General features: G+C 69.8%; 3 protein-coding genes and 1 pseudogene across 3 annotated transcripts; all 4 read left to right on the forward strand.

Moving 5' to 3' along the window:
• The first annotated feature begins 8,266 nt into the window (after positions 1–8,266).
• Positions 8,267–15,686, forward strand: CPXM1 (carboxypeptidase X, M14 family member 1). Its single transcript, XM_086611536.1, has 14 exons — positions 8,267–8,756; positions 9,705–9,812; positions 10,464–10,573; positions 10,953–11,092; positions 11,172–11,256; positions 12,538–12,688; positions 12,854–12,942; positions 13,065–13,188; positions 13,350–13,546; positions 13,641–13,820; positions 14,043–14,340; positions 14,421–14,560; positions 14,751–14,853; positions 15,424–15,686. Exons 1-14 carry the CDS (start codon positions 8,267–8,269, stop codon positions 15,684–15,686), a joined length of 2,478 nt encoding a protein of 825 aa, XP_086467662.1.
• A 1,028-nt stretch (positions 15,687–16,714) lies between these two features.
• LOC147528781 (putative N-acetyltransferase camello pseudogene) lies at positions 16,715–17,377 on the forward strand (annotated as a pseudogene).
• Positions 17,378–19,626: 2,249 nt separating this feature from the next.
• LOC104382294 (N-acetyltransferase 8) lies at positions 19,627–20,313 on the forward strand. Its single transcript, XM_009990210.2, has one exon. The coding sequence runs from the start codon at positions 19,627–19,629 to the stop codon at positions 20,311–20,313; it is 687 nt and encodes a 228-aa protein (XP_009988512.2).
• A 351-nt stretch (positions 20,314–20,664) lies between these two features.
• Positions 20,665–21,006, forward strand: LOC147528782 (putative N-acetyltransferase camello). Its single transcript, XM_086612522.1, has one exon. It carries the CDS (start codon positions 20,665–20,667, stop codon positions 21,004–21,006), a length of 342 nt encoding a protein of 113 aa, XP_086468648.1.
• Positions 21,007–22,282: the final 1,276 nt, after the last annotated feature.

The following is a 22,282-nucleotide window of genomic DNA, read 5'->3' on the forward strand; positions in this document are numbered from 1 at the left end:
CCGCTGCGCTTGCACCCGTGCCCTGCACACGCATCCCATTGGCACGAGCAACATGCTTGCCCCAGGGCCCTGCACGTGCATCCTGCATGCAGGAGCATCGTGCTCCCATCGCTGCCTCGCGTGCACATCCCTCTTGCACGAGCACCGTGCTCACGCTGGCACCCTGCACGCATCCCGCTTGCACAAGCGGGGAAAGGGAAGGGGGCGGCTGAGCTGGGGGACCCCGGTGGTGCCCGGTGCCCGCCGAAATCCCCCGGCTGCGCGGAGGAGCTGGAGCTGAACACCCCCTCCCCACCAAGGGACACTCGGTCCCCGTCCCCTCCCCAGCCCGGACCCGGGAGCGGCCCCGGCTGCACCGGACCACAAGAGGGCTGTCGCGGCACGCGGATGGTGCCCGCACCCCAACCTGCACCCCCGGCCCTGCACCCTTGCCCATGCACCTCTGCCCATGCACCCATGCCGGCACCCTGGCCACATGCCCCAGCCCACACCCCAACCTTGCCCCCCTGCCCTGCATCGCTGCCCTTCACCCCAATCTGTATCTTTGCCTGCACCCCAACCTTGCGCCCCAACGGGAATCCCTGCCCGCACCCCTGCCCATGCACTGATGCCCACACCCCTGGCCGTGTGTCCCAACCCGCACCCCAGCCCTGCACCCCAACCCGCACGGCTCCGGGTCCCTGAAGCCGAGGGGTCCAGTTGGCTCCCATGGAGGGGCCGAGGAGGCTGGGGGCTCCCGGGGCTGGGGGTGATGCTGGGAGGGGAACATGCCCAGCACGGCCTGGGAGCACCCACCCCACGCAGCCAGCTCAGCTCTCACACCCCGGAGCACCCCACTTCCCTTCCCTGGAGCACCCCACTCCCACTCCCCAGAGCACCCCACTCCCATTCCCCAGAGCGCCCCACTCCCACTCCCCGGAGCACCCCGCTCCCACTCCCCTTCCCCGGAGCACCCCGCTCCCTTCCAGCCGCCAGCCCGTGGCCCCAGAGGGCCGCAGCACCTGGCAGCCTCCGCCGCGCCATATTTAAGAGCGACGGTGACATTTCCAGCTTTCGGGACGCGTCGGGAGCTCTCAGCCGCTCCTCGCGGCTCATTAACAGCCAGACGCGCTGCAGCAGTAATTGCTTTAATTTATTTGCTGCGGGCTGGGGCAGAGGGGAGAGGCGGGTGGCACTCGTGCCGTTATGGGGCCCATATGGAAACCATTTATCTCCATTTGCTGCAGCGGGGCAGGTGGGGGGAGCACACACTTTTATGAACTCCCTTGAAACGTTAAACTTTTCTAATCGTTCAACTTCTCCAATCGAGCCACCGCTGCGAGCGCCGCGGCCAGTGACATGGCCCGTGGGCCGGGGAGCGGGCAGTGCCTCGGGATGGCCGTGTGGTGCCCAGGACGGGCTGGTCCAGTGGGGGTGCTGCGGGGTGCAGCCATGGACCAGCCCCATGGACCAGCCCTTGCATTTGCCACCAGCATCCCAGGTCTCCCCACCCATCCTCAGGGTGCCCCATCCCTGTGGCTGAGCCCCACACCCCAGTACAGCCCATCCCTGGGTGCCCCTGGCACACGCACACCCCCTCCACCCCACGGCATCTCTTCAGAGGATGAGCAGACCAAGGGGGGAGGCAGGTGGCCCCCAGTACTGCCCACAGCAGCCCCCCCAACCCCACCAGCTCCATTACAGCCCTAACCACCAGCAGCGTGGTTGCGGAGCTGCGCGCTCGTCTCTCATACGAGGGAACGAGCCACGTGCTGAAAAGCTGCACCCGGGATAAATTAATTTACCCCAATTATCGAGGGTCATCAGGCTGCAGCGTCGTTGTGCTGGGAACTTCACAGCAACAAAGTGGGGAGGAGGCCGCGCTGCAAGGTGACCCCCCGGGAACCCCTGGGCCCTGGAATGTGGGGGGTACGGGCTGTATGGGGTACACGGGGTGCGTGGGTGCACAGGCTGCACAAGCTGCACGAGGTGCGTGGGCTGCATGGGCTGCACAGGGTGCACAATATGCACGGGGTGCACGGGGTGCAGTGGCTGCATGGGGCGCACAGGGTGCGTGGGCTGCACGGGGTGCAAAAGCTGCAGGAGGTGCATGGGCTGCACGGGGTGCACTGGGTGCAGTGGCTACATGGGGTGCACAGGCTGCACAAGCTGCACGAGGTGCGTGGAGTGCACAAGATGCATGGGGTGCATGGGGTGCACAGGGTGCACAAGATGCACGGGGTGCACGGGGTGCACAGGGTGCGCAGGGAGGGAAGCGCAGTGCAGCACGGGTGGGGGGCACCCATCCTGCACCCTCGCGGGCACAGCCTCATCTCGCCCCCTCGGAGCGGTGCAGAGAGGAGCAGGGAGCACCCGAGGGTGGGATTGAATCACGTCTGGCTCCGGTGACCCCCCCAGCAGCGGATCCAGCCCGGATGCGGCGGAGGAGAGGAGGGGAGGGGGATGGCAGCAGGAAGCAGGACCGGATGAGACACGGCTCAGCCCACAAGCTGCTCCAGTTAGGGACTGGGCAGCGCCCTGGGACCCCTCCCTGGGGGACGTGGTCCCTGCCGTGGCCTCTGCGGAGGATCCGTCCGTCCCGGAGCCGAGAGCCCCATCGATGCCAGTGCTGGCACGGGAGCCGCGGTCCCCGCGCCTGCCCAGTGGCTCTGCCCTCACCGAGGGTCCAGGGGGCAGCAGGGGGCATAGGGCAGGCTGGCAGTGCCGGACACAGCACAGACGTGGGGGCTGTATCGATGGCGGCATCCGGGGCAGGGCTCGACGGCAGCGGCACCAGCAGGTGCGTGACGCTGAGGAAGAAGAGGACGGGCGGGAAGAGCGGGGAGAGGAAGGTGGCCAGGGCTGGCAGCAGGCGGATGAGGATGATGATGGTAGCAGGGAGCGCGGCTCTCCCCAGGATGAGCAGGGCCGGCAGCACATGGTCCTGCTGCACGAAGAGGGGCAGGAGTGGGACAAAGAGGATGAGGAAGGTGGAGCAGAGCAGGAGGCTGCCGAATGCCGCTGTGAGGCCAAAGGAGAGGAACCTGCGGAGCAGCCGGCAGAAGGGCAGCGGGCATGCTACTGGCACTGGATCCCGCTCGCTCCCGGCTCGCCCCGGTGCGCTTGCGGGATGGGATTTGGTCACCAGCCCGGTGGGGCTGCCCCAGGCAGCAGCGGGGCCAGCGCTGTGGGGTCACAGCCCCTTTGGGAGGGTCCCCAGGCTTGTGTCCCACCCCCCCACCTCTTACAGACCGGCCATCACCGGGGCATCCCCCCCGCTGGCATCGCACTCGGCATGTCCTGCTGCTGCCGGCTCTCGGGAGGTCACAGGGGCCACAGAGCAACCAGGGCTGGGGGGACAGCACTGGTGTCCTGGGACATGGGGACCCTGCTGGTGTCCTGGGAAATGGGGACCCTGCCGGTGTCCGGCTGGGGACCTGCAGCAGGGAGCTCCTGATTCCTCCTGACTCCTCAAAAGGCTTAAAAGTGAGCCAAAGTGAGCCAAAGTGAGCGAAAGTGAGCGAAAGTGAGTCAAAGTGAAGCAAAGCGAACCAAAGCCGTCCCCATCCGTCCTGGGGCAGTGCCGCAGGTGGCTCCCCTGGGACCATGGGAAAGGCCCAGGCTCCTTGTCCTGAGTGGCAGGGGCATCGCTGGTAGGTGGCACCTCCCGCCTGCTCGGGGCCACCCTTGGGTGTCTTTAGAACCCAAAATCCCTGGGGATGCCACGGGGCCACCCACCGCACCCTCAGGGAGGGCACCAGAGCCCTGGAGGCAGGGACGTGGGCTGGGGACGTGGAGATGGGGCTCAGACCCAGCACAGGATCAGCCCATCTGGGGTTTCTTCATCCTTGGAGACGTGTGCTGGTCCTGGACATGCGCACCCACAGGACACACACCCCCAGCAGACACGGGTGCCCACCCACGGGACATGGCATTGGGGGACACGCAGCTGGCGCACAGGGACACCCCTTCCCTGTGCAATCATTCCCGCTTTGCTGATGGAGCCGAGGCCGCGGTGGCACGGTGGCACAGGAGTGGTGGTGGCTGGGGGTGTTGGGGACACTGGTTCCACCGCAGCCCCGCGTTGGCGTGAGACCAGAGGTCTGGTGCCATCTGTTGTGCACGTCCAGGACAGGTGTGCACATCCCCGTCCCCCCAGTGCACATCCCACGGCTGTGCACGTCTGGGATGTGCATGTCCAGCGGTGCACATGTCCGGAACAGGCTGTGCGTGTGCCCGGGGCCAGTGGCTGTGCGTGCCCGGAGGGTGCACATGGCCAAGGCCACATGGGTGTCCCCTGCTCCTGCCACTGGTCCCCTGGGCTCCCTTTTGGAGTCCTCCCCATCACAGGATTCTAGAGGTTCAAGCAGAGCCGGCACAGAGCGGAGTGCCAGGGGTTTCGTGCCCCATCCCACTGCATCGCTGGGCTGTGAGGGGCAGAGACTGGGCACAGGGCACCCCCCCAGCCCCTCAGCCTGTCCCTGGGCAGGACCCCACTGCTCCCCTCACTCTCCCCCCATTGCCCCCCACCCACCCCATGCAACAGCTGCTTTTGGGGGGCGCCCATGGGGAGCAGGACAGGATGGGCAGAGCCCACGGGGGTTGGAGGGATCGATTCTGGAGCTGGCCCTGCTCAGACTGTGCCCAGGCAGAAACTGTCAGCGCCGGGTCCCGTCCCTGGCTGCTGCCCTGGCACCGCGGAGGTGCAGGGGGTGGTCTTGGGTCCCCAGGCTGTCTCAGGACTGGGGTCCTGGATGGATGTGGGTGGGAGGCGATGGGTGAGGGACAGTGGGATGCTCCCCCTCCATCCAGCACAAAGTCCTGGGAGCTGAGCCTGGCCATGGGGCCTCCACAGGACCCCCCACCACGCTGGTGGCAGAGCAGACCCCCCAACTGGGTCCCTGTGGTCAGCACAGGCCCCCCAAAAGGGCCAGCTCCTCCCTTTCGCCTCTGGGCACGGTGCCTGTTTTGGGCAGGGGGCAAAGGGCCTGGTGCTGCAGGCAGGGGGGCAGGAAGGGGACCCCTCACCCAGCCCTGGGACCCCTCACCCAGCCGTGCACCCAAGCACTCAGCCACCCGCCTGGGCACCGCTGGGTGGATGTGGCACTGCTGGGCGGTTTGGGCACAAGTCCCGTGGCCGGCCTGGTGGCTGCCAAAGCGTTTGCCTTGGCTGGTAGCCCCAACCTCAGCCGCAGCCTGCGGTCCCTGCGCCGGGGCAGCACGGGGCAGCGAGCCAGGCAGGCGACAGCACCGGCAGCGGGTGCAAGGCACTGGCATCACCGGCAGCAGGGCACTGCGGGACCCAGCGTGGGAACATGGGGCTCAGCCATTGCACCCCGAGGGAGCCATGCCACCCCCGTTTTGGGACACCTCGGCACTAGGGATCCCGGGGGGATTCCCCACACCCACGGAGAGCAGCAGACTTTCCCAGGAGCGCCGGCACTGGTGATGCCATCACCTCCAACGCCGAGTTGGTGGGTTACTCCGGCTGTAGGGTGCCAGGGGGGCCACAGCAGCTGTCCGGCAGCATCCGTGCTGGGACAGGCCATGGCGCCTTTAAGGCATCTCCCGCTGCGGGAGCTGGCAGCGGCCGGCGGTGCGGACGCGGCCGGCTTGACTCGGAGCCAAGCTGCATGGGGAAATTCATAACATCCCTGGAAGTGCTGAGCGCGGCTGAATCGGAGCGCCGGAGCCTGCCAAGCTGTATGCCTTGGCCCCGGGAAGCCAGGAGCGGGGCCAGCCCAGCTGGCCTCTCCTGCCCCGGAGCCGGGCACTGTGCCCAGCACCCCGGCCAGGAGGGTGCGGAGAGGTGCCAGGACTTCAGCAAACCTAGAAAGTCCCATCCCGTGGAGGCTGAGTCAGGCCAGCGAGGGCGGCCCCCCTCCTCCCCGGGCCCATTCCAGAGCCCTCGGCAGGATGCGGGAGATGCCTCAGCTCATGGCAAAACCCTTCCCACCATCCAGCCCCCAGAGACAGGCACGAAACAAAGCACCATCCTGCACGCCAGACGTCTGGGCCCTGCGCCAGCACCAGCCCGATCCCAGCCATCCCCAGCTCCCAGCCAGGCATGGGGAAGGAGCATCCCTAGGCGCCGCTGGGATAGAGGATCCCATCCCGCAGGAGCATCCCTGGGGATCACAGGGCTGGGGGACCCCAGTCCACTGCCCCCTCAGCCAAGCACAGCCCCGCTGGGTGCTGGCCCGTCCTGGGGAGGAACTGGCCACGCAGCCTCCCGCACTGTCCCGAGTCCTGCGTCGCCTCCATGGACCCTGGGCGCGGGGATCCAGGGATCACAGTCTGGCTGTGAGTGCCATGGGTGGCGGTGGGATCTGGGACAGTCCCGCAGGGACCGGGCGGAGGGAACAGGGGTGAGGACAGAGATGGCAGCAGCACCCTGAGCTGCCAACTCCACTCCCCTGCCCCGCTGCAGCTGGTGTGAGCCGGGTGAACGCAGAGTTGCCACCGAAGGGTGCTGGTGGCCCCAGCCCAGCCTGCTCTCTCCCACCCCCTGGGCCCAGCCCTGTGGCTGGAGGCTCTAGAAAATCCCAATAAAAGCACAAAAAGTCAGGCTGGGAAAGTCCTTTCGGGGTGGAAAATGAGCTCATGGGAGGCTGGCAGTAGTGCCAGCAGCAGTGTCCTGGCTTTTTGGAGGATCCCGCTCGGGGTGGGGGGAGACGCAGGACCCAGAGACCTTCCCCCCTCGGTGGGACAGTAGCCCTTGGGCACCCCAACCCAGACCCCCACCTCCCACCCTGGGCACCCCACCGGGCAGCCGGCCCCATCCCGTGCCTCCGTTCTCGTGGTGCTTCGCTCCTTCCCCGTGGCAGCAGCCCGGGCAGTGCCAGGCCTGATGCCACCGGGACAGTCTGGACTCACTGGGGAGTGTGGGGACACGAGTCCGGCTAGCGGCCCTGGCACCGCGTGCACCCCAAACCTCATCGCAGGGCTGGCAGGGCAGGCAGGGCACAGAGGTGGCCAGGGGCAGGGGAGGGCCCGCTCACGCCTGCCCCGGTGCTGGCACAGCGGTTTGGCAGCGCCCGTGCCCGGTGCCCCCCGGTCCCACCGAGGATGCCCCGGGGCTCTGCGGGCGCTGCCTGCCCCGGGTCTCCGTCCCGGGCAGAGCACCGGGCAGGCCGTCCCGGGGCCGGGTCCCCGCTGCTCGGCGCCGGTTCCGCGCCGGGAACTTGGCGGCGCAGCCCGGGCGGGTTCCGCGCCGCGCAGGGGCCTCCCGGGCCCCCGGGCTCGACCGGCGGCGTGGCGGCTGCGGCCGGGCGGGGATGGCGGGACCCCCCCGCAGCCCTCCCCGCTGCCCCCCGGCAGCGGCCGGAAAGAGCTCGGAGTGCCCCGGCCGGGGGGAGCCGGGGGGCGCGGGGCGCCCAGCGCACCCCCTGGCACGGGGCGCAGCCGCGGGCACCCCGGGGGGAGCGGGAGCGGGCGGGGGGAGGGCACAGCGAGCAGCCGGTGCCAGCCGGGGGGGGGGGTGCCAGCCGCAGGAGCGCTGCAGCGAGACCGCCGTGGGCTGCGGGAACAGCCCGGGGAGCGGGGGCACGGGCAGTGCCGGGGCGGGGGGGGCACGACCAGCCCGTGCCCGGCCGCAGCCCGGTGTCCCGGCCCGGGACTGCGGCTTTCCCGTGGGAGCGGGGCCGTGAGCGGCCGCGAGCCGGCGGGATCCGTCCCGCGGGGCCTCATCCTGCCGGCGCCCAGCAGCCCCCCGCCCCGCACGGCACCCCGGGGGCTGTGGGCAGGATCGGCCCCGGGGTGCGGGGCGGCTGCTCCGCCTCAGCCCGGGCTGTGCCAGGGCAGCGGGCACACGGCGGGCACGCGGTGCCAGGACCGCAGGGTGCGCGGGTGTGCCCTGTCCGAGGGGGCCCCCGGAGCAGCGGGTCACACGGGGGGGGGGACACCGTTTTGCCCAACACCTCCGCAGACCCCCGGGCAGCCCGGCGGGACCCCTGCCCGGCCCGGCCTGGCGGAGCGAGGCGGGGCGGTGCGGGCAGGGGTGCGGGCAGGGGCACTTTGCCTGTCGGGGGGCAGCGACGGGCTCAGCGGGAGAGAAGAGGGGCCGCGGGGGTGGCAGCGTGCGGGACCGCCCGGCTCCGCCACGGCCCCGAGCGCCCGGTGCCCCCCCCGCCCCCCTCCGGGGGTCCCGGCCAGGCGAGAGCGGGCGGGGGGCGGGGGCGGGGAGGGGCGGTGAGAGCGGCGGGGGAGGGCCGGGGCTCGCAGGGCCGGGGCAGGCAGCGCCGGGCAGGCAGGGCCGGGGGCCGCTCCGCTCCGCTCCGCCGCGGCCATGCTGGGGCTGCCCCTCGCCCTGATGCTGCTGCTCTTGGCCCCCCCGCCGCCCCCCGCCCGGGCGGCTCCCCCCCGCAGCCTCCCCCGCCCCCGAGGGCTGGCGGCCGCCCCCGTCGAGCCCAGCCGCCCCGGCGCCAAGGGGATGGGCACCCCCGGGGGCGCCGCGGGGGCTGCCCCAGGAGGCACCGCGACGGGACCCCCCAAAGGCACCGAGGCGGCCCCCCCGAGAAGCACGGCACCGAGGCCCCCCCCGACCACGGCGGGACCCCCCAAAGGCACCGAGGCGGCCCCCCCCAGAGGCACGGCACCGAGCCCCCCCCGAGGCACGGCAGCGGCCCCCCCGAAGGGCACCACGACCAGCCCCCCCAGAGGCACCGCGGCCGCCCCCACGAAGGGCGCGGCGGGGGGGGGCCCGGGCAGCGCAGCCCCCTCCAGCCCCGGGACCCCCGAGCGCGGGCGGCTGAAGGAGGGGGGGCCCGGGGCCAAAGGTAGGAGCGGCGGGGGGGGCGGGGGCTGCGTGTGACACACGCGTGTGCACGGACGCGTGTGTGTGCACGGCTGTGAGTGTGTGTGTACAACTGTGTGTGTGCACAACTGTGTGCGTGCAAGGCTCTGTGTGTGCACAACTCTGTGTGCACAATGTGTTTGCACAACTCTGTGTGTGTGTGTGCACACGCACGGCTATGTGTGTGCATGGCTGTGTGCAGAGGGATATGTGCATGTGTGTGTGTACGTGTGTGTACACAGCTTTGTGTGTGTGCACAGCTTTGTGTGTGCAGGGATGCCTGCAAGGATGCGTGTGCACAAATGTGTGTGTGCATAAGTGTAAGTGCGCACAGCTGTGTGTGCACAAGTGTGTGTGTGTGCACACAAGTGTGTGTGAATGCACAAGTGTGTGTGTGTGCACGGCTGTGTGTGCAGAGGGATGTGTGTGCACAAGTGTGTGTGTACACACAAGTGTGTGTGTGCACGGCTGTGTGTGCAGAGGGATGTGTGCACATAAGTGTGTGTGTGCATGCACAAGTGTGTGTTTTCATGGCTGTGTGTGCAGAGGGATGTGTGTGCACAAGTGTGTGTGTGCACACAAGTGTGTGTGTGTGCATGCACAAGTGTGTGTGTGCACGGCTGTGTGCGCAGAGGGATGTGTGTGCACAAGTGTGAGCATGCACGCGTGTGGTTCGTGTGTGTAGCTGTGCAGCCGCGTGCATGAGTGTACACTCTGTGTGTGCGCGTGCGCACACGCGTGTGCCAGGGGCCGTGCACGCCCCGGGGCTGTGCTGCAGCCTGTGCAGGGTGAGGGGGTGCCCAGGGTGTCCCCGTGCATGTCGGGGGCGTGTGGGGGGTGTCAGTGTGCGTGGGGGGTGTGGGGGTGTGTGGGGGTCCTTGCACACACACCACACCCCCCCCCCATCTGGGGGTCCCTTTGCCCGTCCCAGCCCCGGTGCCCAGGAAGAAGCTGGTGCGGGTTAAAGTCGTGAAGAAGAAGGTGGTGAAGAAGAAGCCGAAGGCTCCGGCCAAGGACGTGGCTGCTCCGCGGGACCCTCGTACGTTCGCGGGGCAGGGGGGCCTGGGGGCTGCACACACGCGTGTGCCCTTCCCCTGCCCTTGGGGGGGCACAGCCACCGTGCCAGGCAGGCATGCGCCGTCACACGCGTGTGGTCCCCGCGCTGTCGCACACGCACACGCCGCACACGTGACGGCACAGAAACGCTTCCTGCGGCTCTGCACACGCGCGTGCACACGTGTGTGCGGACACGCGCCCGTCCTGCAGCGGGCACCCCCCCGCTGTCCTCCCTGCCTCTCTGCGTGGTGGGCAGCGGGATTTGCGTGACGCAGAGCGGGGTGTGCGTGGCATGGAGCGGGGTTTGCCCCAGCCATGGGCATGGCGTGGCCGTGGGATCCGGCTGCGTTCCCACACCGGGGGCTGGAGCCTGGGGTCTCGCCATGCGTTCGGGTGTGGTGGGCAGTGGGCAGTGGGCAGTGGGCAGGGAGTTGGCACAGGCAAGGCCACCACACCTCACCAGGCTGGCATGTGTCCTGCGGCGTGGCACAGCATGGCATGGCATGGCACAGGACTTGCCAGGCATCGCCCCTGGGCACACGGAGAGGGGCGCAGGGAGGGAGGGACCCCCGCGTGGGGGCAGCCGTGCATGGGGGTCTGTGAGCGAGCTGGGCTCCCCCTGCTCTGCCCGCAGCGTGCCCCCCGCTGGGGCTGGAGTCCCTGCGGGTGCTGGACTCCCAGCTCCGAGCCTCCAGCCACAAGCGCTACGGCCTGGGTGCCCACCGCGGGCGCCTCAACATCCAGGTAGGACGTGCGGCGTGTGCGTGGCATGTGCGTGCTGTGGGCATGGTGTGTGTGTGGCACACATGTAGTGGGGGCTCTCCAGCACCGACCCCTCCAGCCTCGCCACGGCCGGTGGAGCCAGGCCTGCCCGCGGCACCGGATCCACCGGTGTGTTGGACGGGGCGGAGGGGGGGGGGCTCCACCATGGCCCCTTGAGGTGTCCCATTAAACCCAGGTGCCCGCACCAAGTGATGCCCGTGCAGCTCAGAGCACGGTGCCAGTGCCGTGCCGGTGCCACAGGGGCACAGCAGGGCCGGTGGTGCGGGGGCGGTGGGGATGTGCCCCATACGGGGCCCAGCATCCCCCTCCCGTCCATGACGTGACCCCCCCCCCCCCAAAGTCGGGGCTCTACGACGGCGACTTCTACGACGGCGGCTGGTGTGCGGGGCAGGAGGACACGGAGCAGTGGCTGGAGGTGGATGCCCGCCGCCTCACCAACTTCACTGGCATCATCACCCAGGGGCTCAACTCCATCTGGACGTAAGGCACCGGGCAGGGCCGGCCCCGGGGGGCTGGGCAGGGGGGGCCGGGACCCTGCTGACCCTCTCCCCGGGCGCAGGTACGACTGGGTGACGTCCTACAAAGTCCAGGTCAGCAACGACACGCACACGTGGCATCCGTGCCGCAACGGCACCGACGAGGCGGTAGGTGCCCGAGGGGAGCAGCCCCAGGCAGGGACAGTGGGAGTGGGGACTCCCTGGCACCCCCAGCCCGCCTGGCTCTCCCAGCAGAGCAAGGGCACAGGGGATTAACCATGTTGGGGGGATTAACTGTGCCAGGGGAGTTAACCATGCTGGCTGGCACTGGGCTGGGACCCGGCTCTGTTGCCTTTGGCCTCCCCACCCGTGAGCATCCTGTGGCGCTTCCGCCCGGGCACCGGGCACAAAAGCTGCTTGTCCTGGCTGCCACCCCGGCCGCCTGCCAGGCCCCCCCGGTGCACACGTGTGGGGCACGCGCAGGTGGCGGCAGTGCGTGGCACGGCTGGCTGCGCCCGAAGGCGAACACGGCAGCCCGGTGCTCGGGTGCGAGTGCTGCGCACGCAGGGTCACACGTGTGTGCGAGGGCGGAGCGGGCGTGCGAGCTCCCCGGGGCGTGCACGCGTGTATGCGAGGAGGACTGAGATGGGGCAGGGGTGCCAGGGACGGCCACACTGCTCCCACGGCCAGCCCAGGCACCAGCGCTCAGGGTCCCTGTGCCAGCGCTGTGCCAAGGGTGGGTTTGAGGGTCCTTGTGCCAGGGCTGTGCCAGGGCAGGTATGGGGGTCCCTCTGCCAGGACTGTGCTGTGGTGGGTTTGGGGGTCTCTGTGACAGCGCTCTGCTGGGACGAGTCTGGGGTCCCTGTGCCAGGGCTGTGCCGAGGTGGGTTTGGGGATCCCTGTACCAGAGCTGTGCTGGGGCAGGTTTGGGAGTCCCTGTGCCAGGGCTGTGCTGGGGAAGGTTTGGGGGTCCCTGTGCCAGGGCTGTGCTGGGGGGCAGATTTGGGAGTCACTGTGCTGGGGTGGGTTTGGGGGTCCCTGTGCCAGGGCTGTGCCGGGGTGGGTTTGGGGGTCCCTGTGCCAGGGCTGTGCTGGGGGCAGGTTTGGGGGTCCCTGTGCTCATTCCTGGGCCCCTTCCCCTCTAGGTGCTGAGGTGGTGGGTTTGGGGGGCAGAGCAGCGCGGGCACCCCAGGCCCCGCGGCACTGTTGGGGCTCCGGTTCCTCGGCAGTGCCGGGCAGGGCCCCCGCACCCCCCCGCAGCCAGTGTCTGCTCCTCATTAGGGGCTGGAGAGGGGCCAGGGGAGGCCGGGGCCAGACGCGGCCGCGGCACCCGTAACCCTTTGGGCCCCGGCGGGCGCCTCTGCAGCACCCCCTGACCCCACAACCCCTGGCTGGGTGCCCCCCTGCTGGCACAGGGACCCACAGGGGCTGCGTCCATGGTCCCCCCAGGTCTTCCCCGGGAACAAGGACCCCGAGACGCCGGTGCTCAACCTGCTGCCCTCGCCGGTGGTGGCACGTTACCTGCGCATCAACCCCCAGACCTGGTTCCAGAACGGCACCATCTGCCTACGGGCAGAGGTCCTGGGCTGCCCGCTGCCAGGTGGGTGCCCGCTGCACACCGTCCCCTGCCCTGACTCGTGAGCACCTGGGACGGGCACATTCTGCTGAGATCGTCCCTGGGATTGATCTGGGCTGTTCCCGCATCCCGGGATCTCTGACCGTGTCCTCCCCCTTGTCCCCTTTGTGCCCACCCGGCTCCTCGCAGACCCCAACAACATCTACGCCTGGCACAGCGAGCCCCCCCCCACCGACAAGCTGGATTTCCGCCATCACAACTACAAGGAGATGAGAAAGGTGCCTGCCCCGCAGCCGTGCCGTGGGGCGGGGGGTCTCCGCAACCCTGGGTGTGGGGCAGGGGGTCTCCAGACCCTCGGGGTGCCCCCGGACCCTGACCCAGAGCGCCGTGCCCTCCTCAGCTGATGAAGCGGGTGAACGACGAGTGCCCCGACATCACCCGTGTCTACAGCATCGGGAAGAGCTACCTGGGGCTCAAGATGTACGTCATGGAGATCTCGGACAACCCCGGGCAGCACGAAGTGGGTAGGTGCCCTGCAGCTCCAGAGCAGGGAGGGGGGGGTGGCTGCTGGGGTGGCCAGGGACATGGATGGGGACAGAGTCACCAGGGATTCCCAGGCTGGCATGGGGCATAGGGGACCAGGGCGGCCGGGGTCCCTGCTGCCAGCGCGCGCTGTGCCCGGCAGGCGAGCCGGAGTTCCGCTACGTGGCGGGGATGCACGGCAACGAGGTGCTGGGCCGGGAGCTGCTGCTCAACCTGATGGAATACCTGTGCCGGGAGTTTCGGCTGGGCAACCCCCGCGTGGTGCAGCTGGTCACCGAGACCCGCATCCACCTCCTGCCCTCCATGAACCCCGATGGCTACGAGACTGCCTACAAGCTGGTAGGGTCGGGCCACCCGGCCCCGGGTTGCTGAGTGCCAACCCGCCGCGGGGCCATCCCGGTGCTGGTCCCCGGTGACCAGGGTCCCCTGGCAGGGCTCGGAGCTGTCGGGCTGGGCCATGGGCCGCTGGACCTATGAGGGCATCGACCTCAACCACAACTTCGCCGACCTCAACACGGCGCTGTGGGACGCTGAGGACAACGACCTGGTGCCCCACGAGTTCCCCAACCACTACATCCCCATCCCCGAGTACTACACCTTCGCCAACGCCACGGTGAGCCCGGCCCCGCGGGCACCTCGAAACCCACCCCTCCTCCTGCCGCAGCGCGCCTGGCTGATGCCCACCCGAGGGGGGTCTGCGCCACAGACGGACCTGCAGGGTCTCAGCTGTGTGCCCCGAGGAGGGGGTGACGGGAGCCTTTTCCCTCCTCCCTCCTGGTGCGGGGGTTCACCATCGGACCCCGCCACATCCCCCTCTGACGCGGGGTGCCCGCAGGTGGCCCCTGAGACGCGGGCGGTGATCGACTGGATGCAGCGGTACCCCTTCGTGCTGAGCGCCAACCTGCACGGGGGGGAGCTGGTGGTCACCTACCCCTTCGACATGACCCGCACCTACTGGAAGGCGCAGGAGCTGACCCCCACCGCCGACGACGGGGTCTTCCGCTGGCTGGCCACCGTCTACGCCACCTCCAACCTGGCCATGGCCAGCGAAGAGCGGCGCCTCTGCCACTACGATGACTTCGCCCGCGTCGGCAACATCATCAACGGGGCAAACTGGCACACGGTGCCCGGCAGTGAGTGGGGGGCCGGGGTGGCTGGGGGGGGTTGGGATGGCTGGGGACCCGCCTGCCGCACCGAACTGCGTCCTGCGCAGGCATGAACGACTTCAGCTACCTGCACACCAACTGCTTCGAGATCACGGTGGAGCTCTCCTGCGACAAGTTCCCGCACGCCTCCGAGCTGCCGGCCGAGTGGGAGAACAACCGGGAGTCCCTGCTGCTCTACATGGAGCAGGTGGGGGACGGGGACCCCCTCCGGGTGGCTCCGTGGTCGTGGAGGGGGGACGCGCTGCAAGGTGCCGCGGGGGACGTGGGCACTGAGGGTGGGCACCGAGGGAGCAGGGGCCACGCGATGGCAGCAGGACATGGCTCGGGGGTCCCCAAACACTCCTGAGGCTCCATGTCCCCCCATGCTCCCCCTCCAGGTGCACCGTGGGATTAAGGGGGTGGTTCGGGACAGTGACACAGAGCAGGGAATCGCCAACGCCATCATCTCTGTGGATGGCATCAACCACGACGTCCGGACGGGTATGGTGGGACAGGGGTGGGAATGGGATGGGACGTGGGGATGAGGATGGAAATAGGATTCAGCTGGGAATGGGGATGGGACGGGGAGAGGAATGGGATCAAGGATTGCAATGGAATGGGACGGGGACAGGAATAGGATTGGGGATGGGAATGGGACGGGATGAGGACAGCAATGGGATCAGGGATGCGGATGGAATGGGAATGGGGACAGGAATAGGATTTGGGATGGGAATGGGACGGGATGAGGACAGCAATGGGATCAGGGATGCGGATGGAATGGGAATGGGGACAGGAATAGGATTGGGGATGGGATGGGGACAGGAATGGGATCAGTGATGGGGATGGAATGGGGGTGGAATGGGGATGGGGATGACAATAGGATTGGGGATGGGAATGGGACAGGATGGGGACAGAAATGGGATCGGGGATGGCAATGGGGACAGGAATGGGACTGGGGATGGGAATGGGATGGGATGGGGACAGGAACGGGAACGGGCATGAGGACAAGGGGCAGGGGGCGCGTGGCAGCGCCGCTGCTCACGGGCACCTGACCCCCGCCCGCTGTTGCAGCCTTCGACGGGGACTACTGGCGGCTGCTGAACCCGGGCGAGTACGAGGTGACGGCGCGGGCCGAGGGCTACGAGGCGGCCACGCAGCCGTGCCGCGTCTCCTTCGAGAACGTGCCCACCCCCTGCAGCTTCCGCCTGGCCCGGGCGCGGCGGCAGCGGCTGCGGGGGCGGCTGCCCGGGGGCACCCGCCTGCCCCCCGACCTGCTGCTGCGGCTGCGGCGCCAGCGCCTGCGCCGCCTGCGCGCCCAGCGCCGCGCACCGTGACCGGGAGAAGCGCCCCGCCGCGGGCTCGGCGCGGGGACCGGCGGCGGGGCCGGGAAGGCGCGGGGAGCCGCGGGGGGGCCGGACCCGGAGCGGGTGCTCCCGGCGCCGCCGCTGTGCGGGGCGCCTCCCAGTAAAGTTGGCTGTGCCGCCCCTGCGCCTGCCGCCGCGCCTCTGTCGCGGGGCCCCGGCCCGGGGGCGGCGGGGGGCAACGATGGGACCGGCGCCCGATCGCGCCGCCGCCCGGCCCGGGGGCTCCAGCAAGCCCCGCCCCCGCGGGAGGCCCCGCCCATTCCCCGCGGGAGGCCCCGCCCCCCGCCCTGGCGGCCAATAGCCCGTCCGCAGGCGGAGGCTCCGCCCCCACGACCTGGCCCCGCCCCCCTTGCCCCTCTCCCGAGGTCCAACCCACGTGACGCCCGCCGGCGTCACCCCGTCCCCGCCGCGGCTCCGCCCCCGCCGGCCCTCCCGGGGCGCTTATTGGCTCGCGGCGGCGGGAGGGGGCGTGCCCCCGGGAGGCGCGGCGCCCAATTGGTCGCGAGCCTTGTCAACGTCGGGCGGGCGCTGGCGGCGGCGTGGGTGAGGGCGGCGGCGCGGTGAGCGGGGCGGGGCGCGGGGGCACCGGGGGGGGGGGGGGGGGGGCCCGAGGGGTGCTGGGGCCATGGAGGGGGAGGGGGGCGGGGGGTACCGGTGCCATGAGGGGTCTAAGGGCGGGGGGTGCTGGGAGGGTCCCCGCGGGGTGCGACGGGGGTGGGTCCGCTGGGGGGGGGTGGGATCACTCGTGGGGGTGGCGGGGAAGGGTCCCTTGGGAGATGGACGGGGGCAGGGCAGGCCCGTGGGGCGCAGGGGGGGGGGTCTGTGGGATGGGGGGGGGGGGGGTCAGTGGGGCTGGGGGCAGCCGCTCCCCGACCCGCACCGGCACGGCTCCGCTGGCAGTGGGCACCCACCGGCGCTGTGCCACCCCCCTGGGCCCACCCCGGAGTAAGGGGGCACCCACCGGGGCTGAGCCCCCCGTTGCCACCCCAGCACGCGCCATGGCGGAGTACCGGATCCGGCCCTACCGCGACGAAGACTACGAGGCGGCGCGCGAGGTCTTCGCCACCGGCATGAGCGAGTACGCACCGGCGCTGTGCCTGCACGTGCTGCGGCAGCCGTGGGTGCTGCTGGTGCTGGGCTGCACCTTCTGCCTGCTGCTGGCCAGTGCCCGCTCCCTGCTGCTGCCCGTCCTGGCGCTCACCCTGCTGCTGGCCCTGGCACGGCACCTCCTGGGCTGCGCCTGGAGCGCCTACATCGACCGCTGCCTCGGGGACGACCTGCGGGACATCGGGGCCGCCTACGCCGAGAGCGCCGGCGCGCGGTTCTGGGTGGCGGAGGCGGACGAGCAGGTGGTGGGCACGGTGGGCGTGCGGCCAGCCGGCGCCGAAGGTGAACTGGCGTTGAAGAGGATGGCGGTGCGGAAGGATTACCGGGGCCGCGGCATCGCCACGGCGCTGGGCCGCACCGCGCTGGCCTTCGCGCGGCAGCGTGGCTGCCGGGCCGTGGTGCTCAACACGCTGATGCTGCAGCACGAGGCTCGTGCCCTCTACGAGCGCCTGGGCTTCCGCCGGCACCGCCGCTACGTCCTGCCCACCGTCTACGGCCGTCTGGCCAACTGCACCATCACCACCTACCGCTACGACCTGGCCGCCGCGCCATGAGCCCTGCTACAGCCCTGGGGAGAGCGGGCATCGTGCCCGGCACCAGCACGGCACGGCATGAGCCGTGCGTGGGGCCATGGGGTGTGGGGGGAGCCCGTGCTGGAGCCCCACCACACTGGCTGTGCCATGGGCTGCTGCTCATGACCGTGCCCGCTGGACATGGCGGTGCCGTTGGGTGCTTGGTGTCCCCCCTGCCCCGGCGTGTGCCTTGCCGTGGAGCTGTGCCAGTGGTGCTTCTCAGGGAGTGTGCTGAACGCCAGCACGGGGGTGGCACGGGGGTTAGGGACCCTCGAGCCACGTGCAGTGGGGGGTCTGTGGGGCACGAGGGGCCAGGGCAGCCATCCCCACCCCGCCAGGAGGTGGAGGTGCCATGCTTCTGCCCCAGGGAGACCCCTGGCCGTGTCCCTCACAGCTGTGTTCCCCTCGGCTGCTATGTGGTGCCCGCAGGTTGGGCACTGCCCTTGCATGGGGTGAGGAAATAAAGGACTGTCCACAGCCCTGGGCTGGGTAGTTCTTACCGCACTGGCACAGGGTTTTGGGGTGGCCACCCCAGCAGGATGATGGGGGTCCCCGGCACTGCAGAATCCCCATGGGAAGGGTCCAGCACAGGGCTGGGGGATGGCACCAAACTGGATCCACGGGGCATCACCGTACGCCCATGGTGACAACTCCTGCCACGTTTACCCCAGACCCGCTGTGCCAGCGGGGGTCGCTGGGTGGAGGACGGTGGCCAGCCAGTCCCCTGGGGTGAAGACACCTGCTCTGGGGGGCTCCAAGGGCTCCGTGTGCCCCCGCTTTGGATCCTGGTGGCCTTCGCTCGAGGGATGAAAGGTGACTTGGCTGTAAAGCACGCCCCAGACTCTCCTGGCACAGAGCCTGGCAGCACTGGGCACCGCTGCTGCCAGCGGCAGAGTGCGGGCAAAGTCCCCAGAGGGGCTCAGCCCCCACCAAAAAATATGGGATCTGCAGCAGCCTGTGGGGGCTGGTAAAGGGGTTAAGTGAGGCTGGACCCGCCCCCCACCCCCCCGCCATCAGGCTTCTGAAGTGCCAAAGCATCTCTTGGGGATGGGGGTGCCCACGCAGAAGCGGACCCACCCCCCCAAGCTGGGTGAGACCCCCCGGGGGTTGCGGAACGATGGGCTGGGAGCCGCCGGCACAGGCCAGCGCTGGGGGGCGGGAGGCAAAGCCCCCCCCTCCACCACCACCCCCTGCACGGGGGGAGTCCTGGGCCCCCAGGGTGTAGCGAGGGACCCCCCTGGTTTGCTCGGAGGACCCGCAGCGCCCCGGTTTGAGGAGCGGCGCGGCCGGTAGCAGCGGGAGGGGTGCGGGGTGCCGGGGCTCCGGCGGGGGGGCTGAGGCCAGCGCTCCCCGTTACCCCCCCGGTAACGAGACCAGTGCACAGAAACCCCCGAGGGGTTTTCGGCAGCTCGGGGCCCCCTACCCCTGCCCGGGTCAGGGGCAGCCGTTCCCGGCCAGGGTCCCCCCCCAAACCCACGGTGCGTCCCGAGCAGCCCCGGGGGGTTTCTGTGCCCGTCGCCCCCCCGCCGTGTCCCTTTGTGCATCCAGCTCCGGTCGTGGCACCGGGGGCAAAGGACAGGCGGGTGCCCGCCTCCTCCCGGGTTTCATTGTGCCACGGCTCCCGGGGAGCCAGCACGGCCGGTGAGTGCCAGGGCTCCGGGGCTACCCAGGGAAGGGGAGGGGGACACACGGATCCTCCCGGTCCTCCCTGCACCCCCCCGGGCCCCGCTCCCCGCCCCTGGGTGCCCCAGCCCCAGCCCGCTCCCCGCAGCCGGGGCGGGTGGGACGCGCATCTCCGAGCTTCCCCCAGCGGGGAGCGGGAGCCCGCAGCCCACTTCGCCCCCGCCTTTGGGGGGTGCCCGTGCGGGACCGGCCCCCGGCACGGCCGCTGCTCCAGCGCTGGGGGAAGTGGGAAAACCGGGATGAGACGAGTGATGCTCGGAGGGCTCCGTGGGATCCCCGTAGAGAAAGAGGGGAGCGGGCAGTGGGCAAGAATCCCGCGGGGGTCCAGGACACCCACCCCGGGCAAGGCTGGTGATGGAGATTTTTACTGGGAAGATGCAGAGCGCAGGCTGGTGCCCAGCTGACGGGAGCTAACGTGGCTGCACGGTGCTCAGGGAGCAATTCCTGCCCGTTCACCGGCTGTGCCATCCCGGCAATGGGGTCTGGGGGTCCCCATCTGAGATGGGCACCACTCTGACACCCCTGTGGCACACCACAGGTGCCAGCCCATGGCGTCCTACCGCATCCGGCAGTACCGGGAGCAGGACTACGAGACCGTGCGGACCCTCTTTGCCCGCGGCATCTTGGAGCACACGCCGGCCGTCTACCACCACGTCCTGCGCTCGGCACGGGCACAGCTGGGGCTGCTGGTCCTCTTCGCAGCGGTGTGGGCAGCTGCCGGCTACTGGGTGCTGGGGCTGGGGTCCGTGGCACTGGCCCTGGCGGCCACCTGGCTCCTGGCCCGCACCTTCACCATGTCCTACGTGCAGGACGCACTGAGCACTGACCTCTACGACATCTCTGCCAGCTACATGGGGGCACCCGACTCCTGCTTCTGGGTGGCAGAGGCCGGGGGGGCTGTGGTGGGCACAGTTGCCGTGGTACAGCCAGACAATCCGGCCGAGAGGGGGGTGGCCCTGGAGCTGAAGCGAATGTCGGTCAGCAAGGACTACCGGGGCCGGGGCCTCTCTAAAGCGCTCTGCAGGGAGGTGCTGCGCTTTGCCCGGGCACGGGGGTACGAGGCGGTGGTCCTCTCCACCACTGTCGTGCAGGTGGCGGCTCAGCAGCTCTACGAGGGCCAGGGCTTCAGGAAGGTGGGCACCTACAGCCCCTCGCTGCTCACCAGCCTCCTCTCCGTCCAGTTTTTGCATTACCACTGTGACCTGCCCAGCCGCCCCACAGCCCCGCTGCACTAGGCATTGCCTTGGCACCCTGACCCTGGCACATGTGAGGCACCGCCGTGGCATCCCTGACCCTGGCCCTGACATTTGAGGCACCGGTGTGGCACACCGGCACATAGGCACTGCCGCGGCACCTGCATGGCATCAGCAGCCAGGAACAGCGGTGGTGCCCAGCCAGGCTGCCAGGGCCTTTAATCGTTTTCTCGCAACCAGAAATAAAGACACACCTGTGGGAACGCCGTGTGGGCTGTGTATGTGGGTACGTGTGTGTGCACGTGTGTGCAAGCGTGTGCAAATTGGCATGTTGCCTGTGCCCATGCACGGGGCCGCGGGCACAGCCGTGTGCGCGTGACCGCGTGTCTGTGCATGCCAGTCTGCACAGGTGTCTGTGTCTGCGTGGTGGGCACAGTGGGCGTGCAGCCGGCCAGTGCTGACGACGAACTGGCGTTGAAGAGGATGGCGGTGCGGAAGGATTACCGGGGCCGCGGCATCGCCACGGCGCTGGGCCGCACCGCGCTGGCCTTCGCGCGGCAGCGTGGCTGCCGGGCCGTGGTGCTCAACACGCTGATGCTGCAGCACGAGGCTCGTGCCCTCTACGAGCACCTGGGCTTCCGCCGGCACCGCCGCTACGTCCTGCCCACCGTCTACGGCCGTCTGGCCAACTGCATCATCACCACCTACCGCTACGACCTGGCTGACGTGCCATGAGCCCTGCTACAGCCCTGGGGAGAGCGGGCATCGTGCCCGGCACCAGCACGGCACGGCATGAGCCGTGCGTGGGGCCAAGGGGTGTGGGGGGAGCCCGTGCTGGAGCCCCACCACACTGGCTGTGCCATGGGCTGCTGCTCGTGACCGTGCCCGCTGGACATGGCGGTGCCGTTGGGTGCTTGGTGTCCCCTTGCCCCGGCGTGTGCCTTGCCGTGGAGCTGTGCCAGTGGTGCTTCTCAGGGAGTGTGCTGAACGCCAGCACGGGGGTGGCACGGGGGTTAGGGACCCTCGAGCCACGTGCAGTGGGGGGTCTGTGGGGCACGAGGGGCCAGGGCAGCCATCCCCACCCCGCCAGGAGGTGGAGGTGCCATGCTTCTGCCCCAGGGAGACCCCTGGCCGTGTCCCTCACAGCTGTGTTCCCCTCGGCTGCTATGTGGTGCCCGCAGGTTGGGCACTGCCCTTGCATGGGGTGGGGAAATAAAGGACTGTCCACAGCCCTGGGCTGGGTAGTTCTTACCGCACTGGCACAGGGTTTTGGGGTGGCCACCCCAGCAGGATGATGGGGGTCCCCGGCACTGCAGAATCCCCATGGGAAGGGTCCAGCACAGGGCTGGGGGATGGCACCAAACTGGATCCACGGGGCATCACCGTACGCCCATGGTGACAACTCCTGCCACGTTTACCCCAGACCCGCTGTGCCAGCGGGGGTCGCTGGGTGGGGGACGGTGGCCAGCCAGTCCCCTGGGGTGAAGACACCTGCTCTGGGGGGCTCCAAGGGCTCCGTGTGCCCCCGCTTTGGATCCTGGTGGCCTTCGCTCGAGGGATGAAAGGTGACTTGGCTGTAAAGCACGCCCCAGCCTCTCCTGGCACGGAGCCTGGCAGCACTGGGCACCGCTGCTGCCAGCGGCAGAGTCCGGGCAAAGTCCCCAGAGGGGCTCAGCCCCCACCAAAAAATATGGGATCTGCAGCAGCCTGTGGGGGCTGGTAAAGGGGTTAAGTGAGGCTGGACCCGCCCCCCACCCCCCCCGCCATCAGGCTTCTGAAGTGCCAAAGCATCTCTTGGGGATGGGGGTGCCCACGCAGAAGCGGACCCACCCCCCCAAGCTGGATGAGACCCCCCGGGGGTTGCGGAACGATGGGCTGGGAGCCGCCGGCACAGGCCAGCGCTGGGGGGCGGGAGGCAAAGCCCCCCCCTCCACCACCACCCCCTGCACGGGGGGAGTCCTGGGCCCCCAGGGTGTAGCGAGGGACCCCCCTGGTTTGCTCGGAGGACCCG

Source organism: Tauraco erythrolophus, chromosome 5, assembly GCF_009769465.1.
Source record: "Tauraco erythrolophus isolate bTauEry1 chromosome 5, bTauEry1.pri, whole genome shotgun sequence".
NCBI classification, from domain to species: domain Eukaryota; kingdom Metazoa; phylum Chordata; class Aves; order Musophagiformes; family Musophagidae; genus Tauraco; species Tauraco erythrolophus.

What these genes read in the sequence shown, in the direction of transcription:
- CPXM1 (XM_086611536.1), top strand. Translation starts at nt 8,267, where the DNA reads ATGCTGGGGCTGCCCCTCGCCCTGATGCTGCTGCTCTTGGCCCCCCCG. An exon ending in GCAACGGCACCGACGAGGCG is followed by an intron (nt 11,257 to 12,537) that starts GTAGGTGCCCGA and finishes TGGTCCCCCCAG; the next exon opens with GTCTTCCCCGGGAACAAGGA. An exon ending in ACACCTTCGCCAACGCCACG is followed by an intron (nt 13,821 to 14,042) that starts GTGAGCCCGGCC and finishes GGGTGCCCGCAG; the next exon opens with GTGGCCCCTGAGACGCGGGC.
- LOC104382294 (XM_009990210.2), top strand. Translation starts at nt 19,627, where the DNA reads ATGGCGTCCTACCGCATCCGGCAGTACCGGGAGCAGGACTACGAGACC.
- LOC147528782 (XM_086612522.1), top strand. Translation starts at nt 20,665, where the DNA reads ATGCCAGTCTGCACAGGTGTCTGTGTCTGCGTGGTGGGCACAGTGGGC.